This window comes from Pelophylax lessonae (assembly GCF_965119305.1).
Source record: "Pelophylax lessonae genome assembly, chromosome: 6".
NCBI lineage: Eukaryota > Metazoa > Chordata > Amphibia > Anura > Ranidae > Pelophylax > Pelophylax lessonae.
The window spans coordinates 117595681-117613734 of NC_138773.1; the positions used below are offsets into that span (position 1 = coordinate 117595681).

Below are 18054 nucleotides of genomic sequence, written 5' to 3' on the forward strand. Positions count from 1 at the left end.
CTCAGCCGCCACTGCGTAAAAGAAGGAGAATGTGAACTAAGTCCCCAAATCTTCCTGTCTCTGGTAGAAAGGTTCGGACAGCCGGAAATAGACCTATTTGCCTCCGCTTGGAACAAAAAGGTGAAAAGATTCTTCTCCCTCCCTCACCCGGTCAGAAGGTATGGTGGGCCTGGATGCTTTAGCCCAACCGTGGCGGTTCAATCTAGCCTATGCCTTCCCTCCTCTGATGCTAATTCCCAGAGTTCTACAGAAGCTGAGCAGATCTCAGAACCTGAAATTGATTCTAATTGCCCCTTGGTGGCCCAAAAGGCCTTGGTTTGCCATTCTGAAAGCCATGTCAATAGCTTGCCCCTGGCAACTTCCAGTTTCCCCAGACCTGCTGTCTCAGGGACCAATACTGTGTCAGAATCCAGGATTTTTTCAGCTGACAGCCTGGTTACTGTGCGCCAACTCCTTAGGTCTAAGGGATGCTCAGAGAGAGTGGTAGATACTCTCTTACTGAGCAGGAAAACAGTCACTAGAAAAATGTATCTGCAAGTATGGAAAAAATTTTGTACCCGGCATAGGCAAAAGGAATTTGCCTCTACCTCTATTCCTACGATTCTAGAATTTTTGCAAGACGGAGTAGATAAGGGTGTGGCAATTAACACCCTTAAGGTACAAGTAGCGGCTCTTTCAGTATTTTTATACACTAGTCTGGCAAAAGAGCCGTTAATCAAAATATTTTTGTTAGCTAGACACAGGGTTACCCCTATTTTTAAGGACAGGTTCCCTCCTTGGGACCTGACCAGTGTCCTAGAGGCTTTATCTAAGGACCCTTTTGAACCTTTAAAGGAATTCTCCTTTAAATTCTTGTCTTTAAAATTGGCCTTCCTGCTAGCCATTACTACAGCAAGAAGAGTAGGTGATCTACAAGCGATTTCCATAAAAAAAAAAACTTTTTGGGTAGTTTTCCCAGATAGGATTGTCCTAAAGCCGGATCCTCTATCTACCTAAGGTAGCATCCTCTTTTCATAGGACTCAGGAGATTAATCTACCTTTCTTTTGTGATAAACCAAAAAATAAGAAGGAATGGGAATTCCGCTGTATTGATGTGAGAAGAGCCCTTCTCACATAGAATAAAAACCTTCAGGAGATCAAATCATCTTTTAGTCCTTCATTCTGGGCCCAGAAAGGGTTTCCAGGCTTCTAAGCCTTCAGTATGTAGGTGTATTAGACAGGCAATTACCACCTCTTATGAGTCATCAGGTGTTCCTGCCCCAACTAAAGTTAAAGCGCACTCAACAGGAGCCCTTGCTACATCCTGGGCCGAGAAGGCAGGAGCATCATGGGAACAGATCCGCTGTGCAGCCACCTTGTCCAGTCATGACACCTTCCTGAAGCATCCTTCCGGCCTCTGTTGTGGACGATTCTCACCACGGATGCCAGACTATCGGGCTGGGCAGGAGTTCTGGGCACGCTTTGTGCCCAGGGCACGTGGTCGGCGGGGGAGACCTCGCTACCGATAAAATCTCCTGGAGCTCTGGGCTTTGTCTATTCCGGTGGTCATCTCAGCTTCAGGGGTGTCCGGTCCGGGTACAGATGGACAATGCCACGGCCGTGGCATACATCAATCACCAAGGGGGCACAAAGAGTCTGTATCGGCGATCTCGGCTGTTCACATTCCAGGTGTGGAAAACTGGCAGGTGGACTATCTGAGTTGCCAGACCTTGGACCAAGGGGGTATGGTCCCTGCATCCGGAGGTTTTTTGCCTTCTGTGCGCCCGGTGGGGGACCCCGGATGGAGATCTGTTCGAGTCCCGTCTCAACAAAAAGGTGGAAAGGTTTGTGGCCTGAACTCGCGAGCCTCTGGCGGACGCCGCGGATGGGTTGGTGGTGCCTTGGCACCGCTGTCGGCTGATCTATGCCTTTCCTCCGATTCAACTGCTGTCCAGATTTCTTCGCAGGGTGGCGTCGGAACGGATGTCGGTCATTCTAGTGGACCCGGACTGACCTCGACGGTCCTGGTACACGGACATCGTTCAGATGGTCGTTGAACCTCCCTGGCGGCATCCGCTGCAAGACGATCTTCTGTCTCAGGGACCGATCTTCCATCCTGCTTTACAGTCGCTGGCTTTAACGGCATGGCTGTTGAAAGCCAGGTCCTGAGGGATAGAGGCCTTCCACGGGCGGTCATTCCTACCTTGTTAAAGGCTCGCAAGGCCACTTCAAGGAAGATTTATCACCGCACCTGGAAAGCGTATATCGCTTGGTGCGAATCACGTGGTCTCCATCCTTGTTCTTTCTCGGTGGCGAAGGTCTTGGCCTTCCTGCAGAAGGGTGTGGTTCAGCATCTGGTGCTGACTACGGTCAAGGGTCAATTGTCGGCCTTGGCAATCTTTTTTTTCAGCGACCTTTGGCGTCGCATTCCTTGGGACATTATTTTACTGTCCCTCCTTTTTGGGGTGTTTTTTTTCTGGGTTTATTCAAGTTTTTCCTGTGGGCTCTGGTTCTTACTGGCCCAGTTATTTGCGTTACCTTCTTAATTGGTTGCGTTACTTTCCCACCCCTCATACCTGTACTGCTTTGAGACGTCCCATTAGTGAATGCTAATACCATCGGGCGGCGACCTTCAAAGAGAAAATAGAGTAAGAAGAATTAAAATAAATAATAAATAAGAAGAATAAAAGTAAGAGAAAATATAATTTTTGTAAGAACTTACAGTAAAATTATTTTCTCTGAGTCCTCTGACAGTCACCGCCCCCGCCCATCTGGATTTTGGATCTGGGGGTTGTTGCCTTCCGGTACTGCTTGCTACAAACTGAGGTAATATCAGATTGGGTTCAGGATAATGGCCCCCTAGTGGCGTGCTGAGGTATAAAAAAGTTTTTTTGTATTAACCTGATAATCCGTTGTCTGCCTAGCCTGCTCCTGCAGAGTGCACCATTACCCCATTAGTGAAGGCTAATACCATCGGGCGGCGACTGTCAGGACTCAGAGAAAATAATTTTACGGTAAGTTCTTACAAAATTCTATTTACAAAAATGTGAGGGGTGTATTCACTTTTGTGAGATACTGTACATCATCTGTTGCTACTTAAAGCTGAAATTCACAGTAAAAATAAAAAAAAAAACACAACTTTATTTACCTTGCAGTGGTTCTTTCTCTGCACTGCAAGGGTTAACCAATTATTCTGCCTGGGATATGACTAGGTGTATATACTTGCTTTAGTCCATGCGCCTGCAGCTTCCTTCACTCTGCACGACTGGCCACTTCTCTTTTGCTGCCTAACCTGTCAAAGCTCCCCAATGTCCAGCAGTCGAATGCCTGGTTAATATATTGAGGGCTGGGAGGTATCCTTGAAACAGAAGATTTTTACCTTTAATGCAGAGAATGCATTAAGCTAGAAAAGCTTTAAAACTACTTAAAATTGTAGGTTTACATGTGATTTTTTTTTTTTTTCTAATCCAACCAGCACTTTTTGAAGATGTGAACATTAGCCTGCAGGCCTGCAACAGCCTTCATATTTTGTCATCCTCTTTACCAGAAGACCTGCTTCAGAGGTATGTTATAGGTTTTTCTGAGTAGACTTTTTTTGCCAGAGTAATGCAATACTTGAATTCTATAGACTTTGATGGCTTTTTCTGCAGTTTGCTTGGTTTAGTTTATCTTGGGTTAGATCAGCATACTATACTGTCTGCACTGTTGGAGTTTAATATTTGGTATAGCTACTTGAGAAATGTACATTTAATAGCAAGGTTCATATACAGTGCATCTGGAAAATATTCACAGCGCTTCACTTTTTCCACATTTTGTTTATTTTACAGCCTTATTCCAAGATTGATTCAATTCATTATTTTCCTCAAAATTCTACAAACAATACCCCATAATGACAACCTTAAAATGATTGAAGTATTTGTAAGTTTATTAAAAGTTAAAAATTAAATAAAAACATTTAACACTTGTACATAGGTATTCACAGCCCTAACCATGATACTCAAAATTGAGCTCAGGTGCATGCTGTTTCCACTGATCATCCTTGAGATGTTTCTACAACATGGTTGGAGTTCACCTGTGGTAAATTTAGTTGATTGGACTTCATTTGGAATGTCCCATACCTGTCTATATAAGATCCCACAGTTAAAAGTGCATGTCAAAGCACAAACCAAGCCATAAAGTCCAAGGAATTGTCTGTAGACCTTTGAGACAGGATTGTATCGAGGGTCAGATCTGGGGAAGGGTAGAGAAAAATGTCTGCAGAATTGAAGGTCCCAATGAGCACAGTGGCCTCCATCATCCATAAATGGAATAGGTTTGGAACCACCAAGACTCTTCCTACAGCGAGCCACATGGGCAAACTGAGCGATCAGGGGAGAAGGGCCTTAGTCGGAGAGGTGACGAAGAACACGATGGTTACTTTGACAGAGCTCCAGTGTTTTTTCTCTGTGGAAAGAGAACCTCCTTTCAGAAGAACACAACCATCTCTGCAGCACTCCACCAATCAGACCTGTATGGTAAAGTGGCCAGACGGAAGCCACTCTTCAGTAAATGGCACAGGACAGCTGTCTAGAGTTTGCCAAAAGGCACCTGCAAGACTCTGACCATGAGAAACAAAATTCTCTGGTCTGAGGAAGCAAAGATTGAACTCTTGGGCCTGAATGGCAGTTATCATGTCTGCAGGAAACCAGGCACTGCTCGTCATCTGGCAAATACCATCCCTGCAGGGAAGCATGCTGGTGGCAGGATAATGCTGTGGGGATATTTTTCAGTGGCAGGAACTGGGAGACTAGTCAGGATAGAGGGAAGGATGAATGCTGCGATGGACAGAGACATCCTTGATGAAAACCTGCTCCAGAGCGCTCTGGACCTCTGACTAGTGCGAAGGTTTCATCTTCCAAAAGGACAACAACCCTAAGCACAAAGCCAAGATATCAAAGGAGTGGCTATGGGACAGTTCTGAAGGAGAACCTTCCAGAGGAACAACCATCTCTGCAGCACTCCACCAATCAGACCTGTATAATAGAGTGGCTTGGAGGAAACCACTGCTTAGTAAAAGGCACATGACAGCCCGCCTGGAGTTTGCCAAAAGGCACCTGAAGTCTGACCATGAGAAAAAAAATTCTCTGGACTGATGAGACTGATTAAACTCTTTGGCCTGAATGGCAAGCATCATGTCTAGAGTAAACCAGGCAACACATCACCTGGCCAGTACCATCCCTAAAGTGAAGCATGGTGGTGGCATGCTGTGGGGATGGATTTCAGTGGCAGGAACTGGGAAACTAGTCATGATCGAGAGAAAGATGAATGCAGCAATGTACAGAGACATCATTGATGAAAACCTGCTCCTGAGCACTCTGGCGCTCAGACTGGGGTGAAGGTTCATCTTCCAACAGGACAATGACCCTAACAAAGGAGTGGCAATGGGACACCTCTGTGAATATCCTTGAGTGGCCCAGACTTGAACCCAATCGAACATCTCTGGAGAGATCTGAAAATGTTTGTGCACCGATCCTCCCCATCCAACCTGATGGAGCTTGAGAGGTCCTGCAAAGAATATGAGAAACTGCCCAAAAATAGGTGTGCCAAGCTTGTAGCATCATACTCAAAAATACTTGAGGCTGTAATTGGTGCCAAAGGTGCTTCAACATAGTATTGGGCAAAGGCTGTGTACTACTGTATGTACATGGGGTTTATTTTTTTTTTTTAAATGTTTGCAAAGATTTTAACCACTTACCCACTGGGCACTTAAACCCCCTTCCTAACCAGACCAATTTTCAGCTTTGTGCTCTCACATTTTGAATGACAACTACTCAATTATGCAACACTGTATCCATATGAAATTTTCGTCTTTTTTTTTTTTTTTACACAGAGCTTTCTTTTGGAGGTATTTAATATACATTGGGTTTTTATTTTTTTGAGCTATAAATGAAAAATACCGAAAATTCTGTAAAAAAAAAAAAAAAAAAAAAAAAAATTTCTCTATCGTTCATTGACTGACACAGTTCTCTGATCCATATCAGTACGGTTATATTGCCCCCTACAGGAATAGTATACTAAGCAGAAAAAAAGTTCTAGCTACGCCTATGGGCAGTCCCGGAGGGTACACCTCCTGCTAGGATGTCAGTTTTAATCTGCCTAGTCAGAAGTAAGGACCTAGTACTTTGCTGGGATCTTTGGTCCTGGCATAAAAGTATTTTCTCTTACGTCCTCCGACAGTCGCCGCCTCTTCATATTCGTCACATATGGGGTATTAGACTTTGCTCCGAAGGAGTAGCTAGGCAACAGAATATGTTAACAATAAAGCTTTAACATATCCCACCCTCAAGGGGTGGTCCCCTCAGTCAATACCCTCCTACTTCCTGCAACCATATCTCAGTTTTAATGTCTAGCTTGTCAGGAGTGGCTGGCTCTCTCTGTGCTGGGACTTTTTGTCCCAGACTCTTTCTTCTTTTTAATATTTTGTTTGAGTTTTTCTCTCTACCTTTACTTAGCTGTTATTTTTGTCAGCATTAGTTAGTTCTTCGGACGAAGAGGATCATGCAGACTGGGTCTCGGGCTGATCCCCCTGGTCGCAGGTCGTGGGTCAGTGGCTTCCCAGTCTGCCATCGAGCGTTCAGCCAGGTAACGCTCCTGGCACAGTGAACGACCCATCCCTGTTCGGTGCAGGGATGATTGGTGAGGTGGCTACCTCACCGGACGCTGTGCGGTTTCTTAACCTCCATTGTGTGCGTCTTGAATTGCGACTCTCCCTGCCTCATGTGCAGCGGCTTGTTCGCCTGTGCGGGTTCCCCACGCCATGTGAGGTAAGTGTATTTATGTGGGGACCTGTCTGTCTGGGGGGGGTCTCAGTCTGGGACTGTGTAACCTGCCTTTAATCACACTGCTTGTCTCCCTATCTCTCGGCTGCATGCTGTGGGCTGCAAGGGGGGGGGGGGGGGGAGCTGTATGACACTGAGTGTGTCAGGCTGGGCAGTGTGAGAAGCTGTGTGCTGTGGGGCATGTTTTTTCTTGGCATGTTTGGGCATATACAGCGATCGCTGCGGCGATCTAACATGTATCCATATATTGGGATGTAATGTGTGTGTTTTTATGCACTGTGGAGCGGCGTTTTCGGCGCCAAACGACGCCATTTTACCGGCGTCCGCTCCGGCCGCATGGTTTACATGCACGGCGGCCATTTTCTTGTAGCCTCCATAGGCTTACATAGAGCGCCCTGGCAGCATCACTTCCTCTTTCCAGGAACACCGATCGAGGCAGCAGCAGCAGCGGGGTCTCCTCAGGTTTTATCCTTCTGTTCTTGTCATCCATTGCCTGTACTCAGTTTGTATATTCCCTGTGGGGGTCTCATTGTGCCTGAGTGTGGTGCGGTGGGCTGCGCTTGCCGCGCTTGCTAAAAGGGGGCAGTTAACCCTTGGTTGTCTGGCATTACAGGGGCAATGGATTCTCAGGAGGGCAAGTTTCCTACAGTATTGGTGGAAAGCCAGGGGACCGCTGTTTCCCCCCCAGGGGGGGATTTAGCCACTATTGTGGCTGGCCTTGCTGCCCAGGTGCAAATGCTGGTGGCTGCTCAATCTACTAAACGGCCCAGAGTTGCTCTGTCCTCTGATTCTGAGGGTGAAGGTGATGGGGCTGTTCTGGCAGGGACCCCCTTATCGGGGTCCCGCTCCTCTCTTGATCTGGTGGGGTCTGAGGTAGAGGCTGAAGTTGAGGGGGTTGATAATTCTCCCCCTGGCTCGCCTGAAGAGCTTGCAATCATGGATGAGTTGATTGCTTCCATTAAGCAGACGCTACGTTTGCAGGACGAAGTGTGTCCCCCCGCTGCCTTGGCGGCTTATGGGACGCAGAGAAAACGCAGGCCGCCGCAGGTTTTTCCCTGCAATGCTGATTTTCAGCGCGCTGTTAAGGATCAATGGCGCGATCTGCGCAAGCCTTTTGCGGTACCAAGTAAATTCAAGCTGCGTTATCCTTTCTCGCCTGCCACTGATGAACGGTGGTGTGTGCCTCCGCCAGTGGATCATGCAATTGCGGTTTTGAACAAAGCCACTGCGATTCCTGCAGAGGGTTCCCCTGTTTTCCGTGATGCCACGGATAGGAGACTGGAGTCTCTTGCCCGTCATACTTATTCTGTTACGGGTTCTATGCTTAAGGCTCTGTTTGCTTCTCTCATGGCGGCCCAGGCGATCGCAAGTTGGACGCAGATGCTTAGGCGCGTCCTAGTGGCCGATTCGGCCTCGGCGGCGACCCTGGATATGGTGGATCAGATCCACCAGGGTGTCATGTATCTGTGTGATGCGGACCTGGACCTGATTCCGTTGGCTGCACGTGTGCACAGCGTGGCAGTGTTGTCTCGCCGCCTGGTTTGGTTGAAATGTTGGTCGGTGGACCAATCTTCACGTAAGACCTTAGCCAATCTGCCTTATGATGGGTCTCGCCTTTTTGGGGAGTCCCTGGATGTGTTGATTAAGGGGATCACCGGGGGTAAGAGCACTCTCTTGCCCCATTTCCCCAAGCCTAAGGGGGCTTCTGGGAAGAAGCATGCAAATTTTCGGCCCCCTCAGGGGTCCTTTCGTGCCTTTCGGCCGCACTACAAGGGCAAACCGTTCAAAGGCCAAGGCTCTCAGAAGAAGCCCTGGTCTGGGAAACAGAAGTCCGGCCAATCCGGACCTGCGGCCCATAACAGTTCGGCCTGAAGGGGCGCCCTCACCCAGTTTTGGGGTGGGGGGACGCTTGCTCGGTTTTCTTCAGCCCTGGTTGGCCCGTGTGCGGGACAGATGGGTTCTGGAAATCGGAAAAAATAAAATGGTATCACTATCCCTGCGGACTCTATTTGTGCCCCAGAGTAACCGCTGTAGGTGGGCGTGAACCAAGGTGATGGGATTTTTAGGGGTGAGGCTTGTGAGGGTATATGTTTAAGATAAATAATTCAAAAACAAGATAAAATAATGATTTTTATTACAAATTCATAAAAACAGTCACATACAGTGATACATCTTGATATCGCAAAGATACTTAAATGTGTATAGAACCATTGAAAAGTGCTAGGGGTCATTCGTGTCCAACATGTTTCGCCGAGAGGCTTCTTCTGGGACAATACAGGAATGGTGACCTCTACTGGTTCTAAGTATGAATAACATACAGTCAGTTTACAAAAATATGCCAAGTTAATTACAATCAGATATAGAAATTACAATGTAATAGGGCTCACCACAAATTGTATCTAGAGCAAAGCAGCCATATCAGCGTCCGTGTATCAGGGATCATGGCGATCCATCCAATGGCGGGTAATAACCCTGAACTACAAAGTCCAGCCAGACCTGATCCCGCTACTTTAACAAGAGCCGGACCGAGCTCGGTCGAACGGGAGTAAATCTGAAAAAAAAAAAAAAAAAAAACCAGCATTCCATAAAAGGAAAAAGCTAGTTACTAAAGATCCCACATGATACTGAAATCAGGTGTATATAGGTACGTTACCCACGCTCTCCAATAGTAGGGCAGTAGCAGTGAAGAGATCATGCTTAGGTTGTAAAAAGAAAACTGGAAGCTACATAGAGTGATAAAGCAGAGAAATAAAAGGGGTTGATGAAACCAGGGGTGCATAGGCACCATGTGAGGAATATAGATGTGATATATAGTTGTAGACCAGGTGCAGACCGATGATAACCAAAAAAAGGGTTAAAAATGTGCAAAGATTACTGAGAGTGAACTAGAGGGAGTGTCCAGTTAGAGTCTACCCAAAGAGTGAGTATTTAGAGGAGAAAGTGGAAACACATGTAACCAGCAAAGACTGTGAAAGATAGATGCCATTATTGCCGTACAAATGGGAGATCGTTGTAGCGAAACTTACCTCATATGCTCCGGTTGATTGGTAACAGACAGCCGCGCCACTAGTCGTGGCCTGTCTGTGCCAAGTTCCGCTCGGCGTTATAAGCGCGGTCCCACCGGAAGTGATGAGGTACCTCATGACCTCCGACTGGTCACTTCCGGTGCGGGCGCCATCTAGCGGTCCCAGTCAGAGCTGCACCGCAACAAAGAGGTACAGATGAGTGGGAACGCTGTACATCCGCTATCAAAAGAGAACGGACTCGGGGAAAAAAATGTGGGAGGAGAAGGGTGGTATAAATCTCAACAGCCCCACCCCCGGCTTGGCGCCCGAGCCCCTGTCAAAAAAGAGATAAGCAGGAAAAGAGCCGGCACATTGGATTTAGTCGCGATTTGATCCTATATTGACGCACGGACTCCGATCTCATAAAGCTACAAAAATAAGAGGAAAACAAAGAAAAAAAGGAAAAAGATATAAATATCATAAGAGAATGACTATAAATGCTTCGCAGCACATGACCAATATGTGCTGTGATTAATTAAACATAAGCAACATATGATTATTAACATGGAAGGTATACAATAGTATCCTATCCTGAATTCTGGCATTACAATGGATTCCTGTGATGTTAGTACAGTATTACGGTTTGTCTAAATGCTGAATCAATAGGTACATGGACAATATAGACAATACAAAGCATGATCACATAAGGAGTTTCAGGAGGAACAGAGGGTGGGGAGTGTTTTTTTATATTAGTCTTATGGTTACAAAAATATAGTAAACAATAATGCAGCCCTAGGTTCATTCCAAAAAAGGTTTAAATGATAGGGCCGTATTTAAACCTGGTGGCCTAGTGGCCTGTAATTTATAGATCCACTTTACTTCTGCCTTGAGAATTGCATTATCATAATTACCCCCTCTGGGGTTCTTCTTAATTGCTTCTAATACAATAAATTTAATAAAATGGGGGTCAAAATTATGATTTAGGCCTACATGCCTACAGATGGGTGTAGACATAAGTCCAGTGTCCATATAGTACAGATGGTCTTGGATGCGTTTCGCAAAGGGTCTAATTGTTTTCCCTACATAAAACGCCCCACAGAGGCATGTAGCTAAATAAACAACACCCTCAGTAAGGCAAGTAGCCCTAAACCTAGGTCTCAAAGTTCCTCCCCGAGGTAGAGGGGAGGTGTACCCCTCTTTTACCCAGGGGCATTCTGAGCATTGGCCACATTTATAGGTACCATAGCCCCCCATTGCTCCATGGTAATCTTCCTCCTTCTTTGGTTTGTAATGACTATGTACAAGTTTGTCTCTAAGTGAGGCAGATTTACGATAAACTATCTCTGGGTAGGGTTTAATGTATTTTGAGACCGTAATATCGTCTGCTAGGAAGTGCCAATTGTTATCCAAGATTTTACGTATGGTTTGATGTTGGAAGCTGTATTTGGTAACTAATTTAGTAGTATTTGAGGGCTTGGTTTGACGTGACCCAAAAATAAGCCTATCTCGTGGTTGGAGATTAGCTCTTTGGTAAGCTTTTTTAAGTAATTTTTTACTGTAGCCACGGACCAAAAGCCTTTGCTGTAGGGCCTTAGCTTCTTGTTTATAGTCATCATCCAGAAAGCAGTTGCGTCGTATTCTAAGATATTGTGAATACGGGATACTGCGTATTAGGGATCGCGGATGACTACTAGTATAATGAAGTATGGTGTTTCCTGCCGTATTTTTACGGTATAGGGAAGTATAAATATTGCCCTCAGGTGTAAGATATATTGTGGTGTCAAGGAAGGCTATTTTTTGGGTATCATGTTGAACAGTGAATTTTAAATTATAATTATTGTAAGATATGAAGTCTATAAATTCCAGAAGGGTGGGCACCGAGCCCGTCCATACAATGATGACATCGTCGATGTACCTGCGCCACAACGCTAGGTGGCGCAGGTACATCGAAGCGTCATCATTGGCGAATAGCTCCCTTTCCCACCCCCCCAGGTACAGGTTGGCATACGATGGGGCACAAGCAGTCCCCATCGCTACCCCCTGTACCTAGAACTCAGAAAATACTATCTGACAAGACAAGTTATCAATATCCATCCGACTCAGAATTATCTCTTGTATCTTCGGCTTCATCAGCTCGATCAACGCAGAGGGGTCAAATCAGACAGGGACAGGGCAACAGTGGTAAATCAGGGAAACGAGGTAATAAAGGCAATCAACATCAAAATATGGTAGGAGACATGGATAAACCCAACAGGAAGCGCAATCTATCCCCACAATCCACACCAAATGCCAAAACAACCCCAGTTATGGGAGTTATTAGAGACCTAGGAGCTATTCCAAAAACCTCCAAGAGTGAGTCAATGCCAACAACCACTAATGATGAAACAATCCAGGGATTCCCTTTAGGGACCCCTCTTCCCACGCAACTGGTAGACGAAAGAAGAGGACCCATAGACACCTTTGTAATAAGAGGACAAGCAATAAACCTGGAATAGGAGACACACATAGGGACACTCCTATTCTGACCCCTGCAGCACTTTTACATGCTGGGATCAAGGATGGACTGTCAAATTCCACCCAACAACCAACATACAATCAAGGGGAGAAAAAGAATCCTCTTGATATTATCAATCTTTCCTCCCGATCACTCTCACAAACTGAGAAAGAAGTATTACAACTAGGCCTAAGTTTCTGTCCAGATCAACAAATAAACAAATTCGAAGTGGTCAAAGACCTTCATTTATTTGCAAGGAATTTGACATATAAATATATCTTTGACAAAAACAAAGGCCAAAATAATATACGGGACGAGGATCTATACAAAGGATTCAAGGCCCAAGATTTTAGAAATCTCAAAACAATGATGCAGTTAATCGAGGAAAATAAACAACACCCAGACTATTCATCGTCTGATTCCTCTTCTGATGATGAGGAGGAATCACGCGATGAAATAAATAAATTCAAATCCAGATCAACACGTTTTCCCAATCTCCAAACTTGCCCAGCTATCTGGGCTTTTGTGAAGCACACCCAGAAGGAGATCGACAGATTGGAGGCCCCCTTATCTGGGGCCTCTAACCTGTCGGCCTCCCAAAGGACTGCTTTAGATGACCTTGTCCATGACGACCTCGTTGTCATTAAACCCTCGGACAAGGGTGGCAACGTGGTCGTCATGGACAGGCATCAGTACGAGACCATGTGTCTCGATATTCTAAAAAATGAAGAATGGTATAGACCAGTGTCTATCGAGGAAGTTGATATCATGAAGGGTAAATTCAAATCTATAATCTTTAATGCCTTACAGTCTCATGTGATCAATCAAGAACTGTATGACTATTTGAACGTTAAATGGCCAATCTTGCCAACGTTTTATGCGTTACCCAAAGTACATAAAAGCCTTGAAACACCTCCAGGGCGCCCAATTGTTTCAGGCATCGGTTCTATCACTGAACCTTCCAGTAGGTTCGTTGATGACCAATTACGCCCACATGTCATGGGCCTACCTTCATACCTCAGGGATACTTTAGAGCTCTTGAGAGTTCTGGAGGGTCTCAGTGTCCCTGGTGGCTCTCTTTTGGTCACCCTTGACATTGAGGCCCTCTATTCTAGTATCCCCCATAACAGAGGCATCGAGGTTATCACTACCTTTGTTAAGGAACAGACCCATCGCACTTGGGCGTTGGCAGATTTTACACTTCAACTACTGAATCATATTCTCAGATCCAATATCTTTGTATTCGGCGAAACCACTTACCTCCAGGTACAGGGGGTAGCGATGGGGACTGCTTGTGCCCCATCGTATGCCAACCTGTACCTGGGGGGGTGGGAAAGGGAGCTATTCGCCAATGATGACGCTTCGATGTACCTGCGCCACCTAGCGTTGTGGCGCAGGTACATCGACGATGTCATCATTGTATGGACGGGCTCGGTGCCCACCCTTCTGGAATTTATAGACTTCATATCTTACAATAATTATAATTTAAAATTCACTGTTCAACATGATACCCAAAAAATAGCCTTCCTTGACACCACAATATATCTTACACCTGAGGGCAATATTTATACTTCCCTATACCGTAAAAATACGGCAGGAAACACCATACTTCATTATACTAGTAGTCATCCGCGATCCCTAATACGCAGTATCCCGTATTCACAATATCTTAGAATACGACGCAACTGCTTTCTGGATGATGACTATAAACAAGAAGCTAAGGCCCTACAGCAAAGGCTTTTGGTCCGTGGCTACAGTAAAAAATTACTTAAAAAAGCTTACCAAAGAGCTAATCTCCAACCACGAGATAGGCTTATTTTTGGGTCACGTCAAACCAAGCCCTCAAATACTACTAAATTAGTTACCAAATACAGCTTCCAACATCAAACCATACGTAAAATCTTGGATAACAATTGGCACTTCCTAGCAGACGATATTACGGTCTCAAAATACATTAAACCCTACCCAGAGATAGTTTATCGTAAATCTGCCTCACTTAGAGACAAACTTGTACATAGTCATTACAAACCAAAGAAGGAGGAAGATTACCATGGAGCAATGGGGGGCTATGGTACCTATAAATGTGGCCAATGCTCAGAATGCCCCTGGGTAAAAGAGGGGTACACCTCCCCTCTACCTCGGGGAGGAACTTTGAGACCTAGGTTTAGGGCTACTTGCCTTACTGAGGGTGTTGTTTATTTAGCTACATGCCTCTGTGGGGCGTTTTATGTAGGGAAAACAATTAGACCCTTTGCGAAACGCATCCAAGACCATCTGTACTATATGGACACTGGACTTATGTCTACACCCATCTGTAGGCATGTAGGCCTAAATCATAATTTTGACCCCCATTTTATTAAATTTATTGTATTAGAAGCAATTAAGAAGAACCCCAGAGGGGGTAATTATGATAATGCAATTCTCAAGGCAGAAGTAAAGTGGATCTATAAATTACAGGCCACTAGGCCACCAGGTTTAAATACGGCCCTATCATTTAAACCTTTTTTGGAATGAACCTAGGGCTGCATTATTGTTTACTATATTTTTGTAACCATAAGACTAATATAAAAAAACACTCCCCACCCTCTGTTCCTCCTGAAACTCCTTATGTGATCATGCTTTGTATTGTCTATATTGTCCATGTACCTATTGATTCAGCATTTAGACAAACCGTAATACTGTACTAACATCACAGGAATCCATTGTAATGCCAGAATTCAGGATAGGATACTATTGTATACCTTCCATGTTAATAATCATATGTTGCTTATGTTTAATTAATCACAGCACATATTGGTCATGTGCTGCGAAGCATTTATAGTCATTCTCTTATGATATTTATATCTTTTTCCTTTTTTTCTTTGTTTTCCTCTTATTTTTGTAGCTTTATGAGATCGGAGTCCGTGCGTCAATATAGGATCAAATCGCGACTAAATCCAATGTGCCGGCTCTTTTCCTGCTTATCTCTTTTTTGACAGGGGCTCGGGCGCCAAGCCGGGGGTGGGGCTGTTGAGATTTATACCACCCTTCTCCTCCCACATTTTTTTCCCCGAGTCCGTTCTCTTTTGATAGCGGATGTACAGCGTTCCCACTCATCTGTACCTCTTTGTTGCGGTGCAGCTCTGACTGGGACCGCTAGATGGCGCCCGCACCGGAAGTGACCAGTCGGAGGTCATGAGGTACCTCATCACTTCCGGTGGGACCGCGCTTATAACGCCGAGCGGAACTTGGCACAGACAGGCCACGACTAGTGGCGCGGCTGTCTGTTACCAATCAACCGGAGCATATGAGGTAAGTTTCGCTACAACGATCTCCCATTTGTACGGCAATAATGGCATCTATCTTTCACAGTCTTTGCTGGTTACATGTGTTTCCACTTTCTCCTCTAAATACTCACTCTTTGGGTAGACTCTAACTGGACACTCCCTCTAGTTCACTCTCAGTAATCTTTGCACATTTTTAACCCTTTTTTTGGTTATCATCGGTCTGCACCTGGTCTACAACTATATATCACATCTATATTCCTCACATGGTGCCTATGCACCCCTGGTTTCATCAACCCCTTTTATTTCTCTGCTTTATCACTCTATGTAGCTTCCAGTTTTCTTTTTACAACCTAAGCATGATCTCTTCACTGCTACTGCCCTACTATTGGAGAGCGTGGGTAACGTACCTATATACACCTGATTTCAGTATCATGTGGGATCTTTAGTAACTAGCTTTTTCCTTTTATGGAATGCTGGTTTTTTTTTTTTTTTTTTTTCAGATTTACTCCCGTTCGACCGAGCTCGGTCCGGCTCTTGTTAAAGTAGCGGGATCAGGTCTGGCTGGACTTTGTAGTTCAGGGTTATTACCCGCCATTGGATGGATCGCCATGATCCCTGATACACGGACGCTGATATGGCTGCTTTGCTCTAGATACAATTTGTGGTGAGCCCTATTACATTGTAATTTCTATATCTGATTGTAATTAACTTGGCATATTTTTGTAAACTGACTGTATGTTATTCATACTTAGAACCAGTAGAGGTCACCATTCCTGTATTGTCCCAGAAGAAGCCTCTCGGCGAAACATGTTGGACACGAATGACCCCTAGCACTTTTCAATGGTTCTATACACATTTAAGTATCTTTGCGATATCAAGATGTATCACTGTATGTGACTGTTTTTATGAATTTGTAATAAAAATCATTATTTTATCTTGTTTTTGAATTATTTATCTTAAACATATACCCTCACAAGCCTCACCCCTAAAAATCCCATCACCTTGGTTCACGCCCACCTACAGCGGTTACTCTGGGGCACAAATAGAGTCCGCAGGGATAGTGATACCATTTTATTTTTTCCTGTTCTATGTATCAATAGGGATGTGGTGTTGGCTTGCTGGGTACATTGACCAGTCTAGGCATGGCACCTTCCTTTTCTTGTATAGGGTTCTGGAAATCGTTCGATCTGGTTACAAGATCGAGTTTCTCTCTCGGCCGGAGAGCAGATTTTTTCCCTCAAATCTCCAACTGTCTCCAGAGCGCCTGCGGGATCTGCACCTGGCGGTGCGGGACCTGAGGGCTCAGGGAGTGGTGGTTCCGGTGCCTCATCGGGACAGATTTCGGGGGTTTTATTCCAATCTGTTCACCGTGCCCAGGAAGGAGGGCAAGGTTCGTCCGATTCTGGACTTGAAAGTTCTGAACCGCTCTGTGCGGGTTCGCAAGTTCCGCATGGAATCCCTGCGCTCGGTGGTGGCTGCCCTGGTTCCGGGGGAATTCATGGCCTCCATCGATTTGAAGGATGCGTACCTTCACATCCCCATATTCGAGGGTCATCAGAGATACCTTCGATTTGCCATTGCGGAGGATCACTACCAGTTCGTGGCGTTGCCCTTTGGTCTCGCCTCGGCTCCGCGGGTCTTCACCAAGGTGCTTGCACCGGTTCTGGCATTATTGAGGGCCCAGGGCATTTCTTTCCTGGGGTATCTGGACGACATTCTGGTTCGGTCTGCGACCAGACAGGGTCTGGAGGAGGACCTGTCTGTCACAATGCAAACTCTGCAGGAGTTTGGTTGGACGATAAATGTTCCAAAGTCGACACTGAGTCCGTCGGTTCCCCTATCTGGGAATGATACTGGACTCGGTGCAGGCGAAGGTCTTCCTGCCGGAAGACAAACTCAGGACTCTTCAGGAGGAAGTCAGGTCCCTCAGGGACGTTCCACACTCGTCTCTGCGGACGTGTATGAGATGTCTGGGATTGATGGTCTCGGCCTTCGAGGCGATTCCTTTCGCGCAGTTTCACACGCGGGGTCTTCAAGCGGAGATCCTGTCCAGGTGGGACGGGCGACCTCAATCTCTGGATCTTCAGATCTCGTTGAGTCATCGCACCAGGAAAAACCTTCTGTGGTGGCTCCAGTCCCCGTTGGTGTCCGGGGGCAAGTCGTTTCGTCCGATCTCGTGGACGGTAATCACCACGGATGCCAGCCTGTCGGGCTGGGGTGGTGTTCTGGGCGTTCTGTCCGCCCAGGGAACTTGGTCGGAGGGGGAGTCTTCCCTCCCGATCAACATTCTGGAATTGCGTGCGATAAGGCTCTGTCTTCATCGCTGGACGGACCGGCTGCAGGGCTGCCCGGTTCGGGTGCAGACGGACAATGCCACGGCGGTGGCCTACATCAACCACCAAGGGGGCACCAGGAGTGCCCGAGCGGCTCGAGAAGTGGCCGACATTCTGTCTTGGGCCGAGACTCATGTCCCGGCGATAACGGCGGTTCAC

General features: G+C 46.0%; 1 protein-coding gene across 4 annotated transcripts in view; it reads left to right on the forward strand.

Moving 5' to 3' along the window:
- The window catches only part of SMG1 (SMG1 nonsense mediated mRNA decay associated PI3K related kinase), a 795166-nt gene that overhangs the window by 189767 nt on the left and 587345 nt on the right, over window positions 1-18054 (forward strand). For all 4 annotated transcript variants that reach the window (XM_082260927.1, XM_082260924.1, XM_082260925.1 and 1 more), the window contains exon 17: window positions 3455-3542. In XM_082260927.1, coding sequence (XP_082117053.1) covers window positions 3455-3542 — 88 coding nt within the window. The remainder of the gene's footprint in view (window positions 1-3454; window positions 3543-18054) is intronic.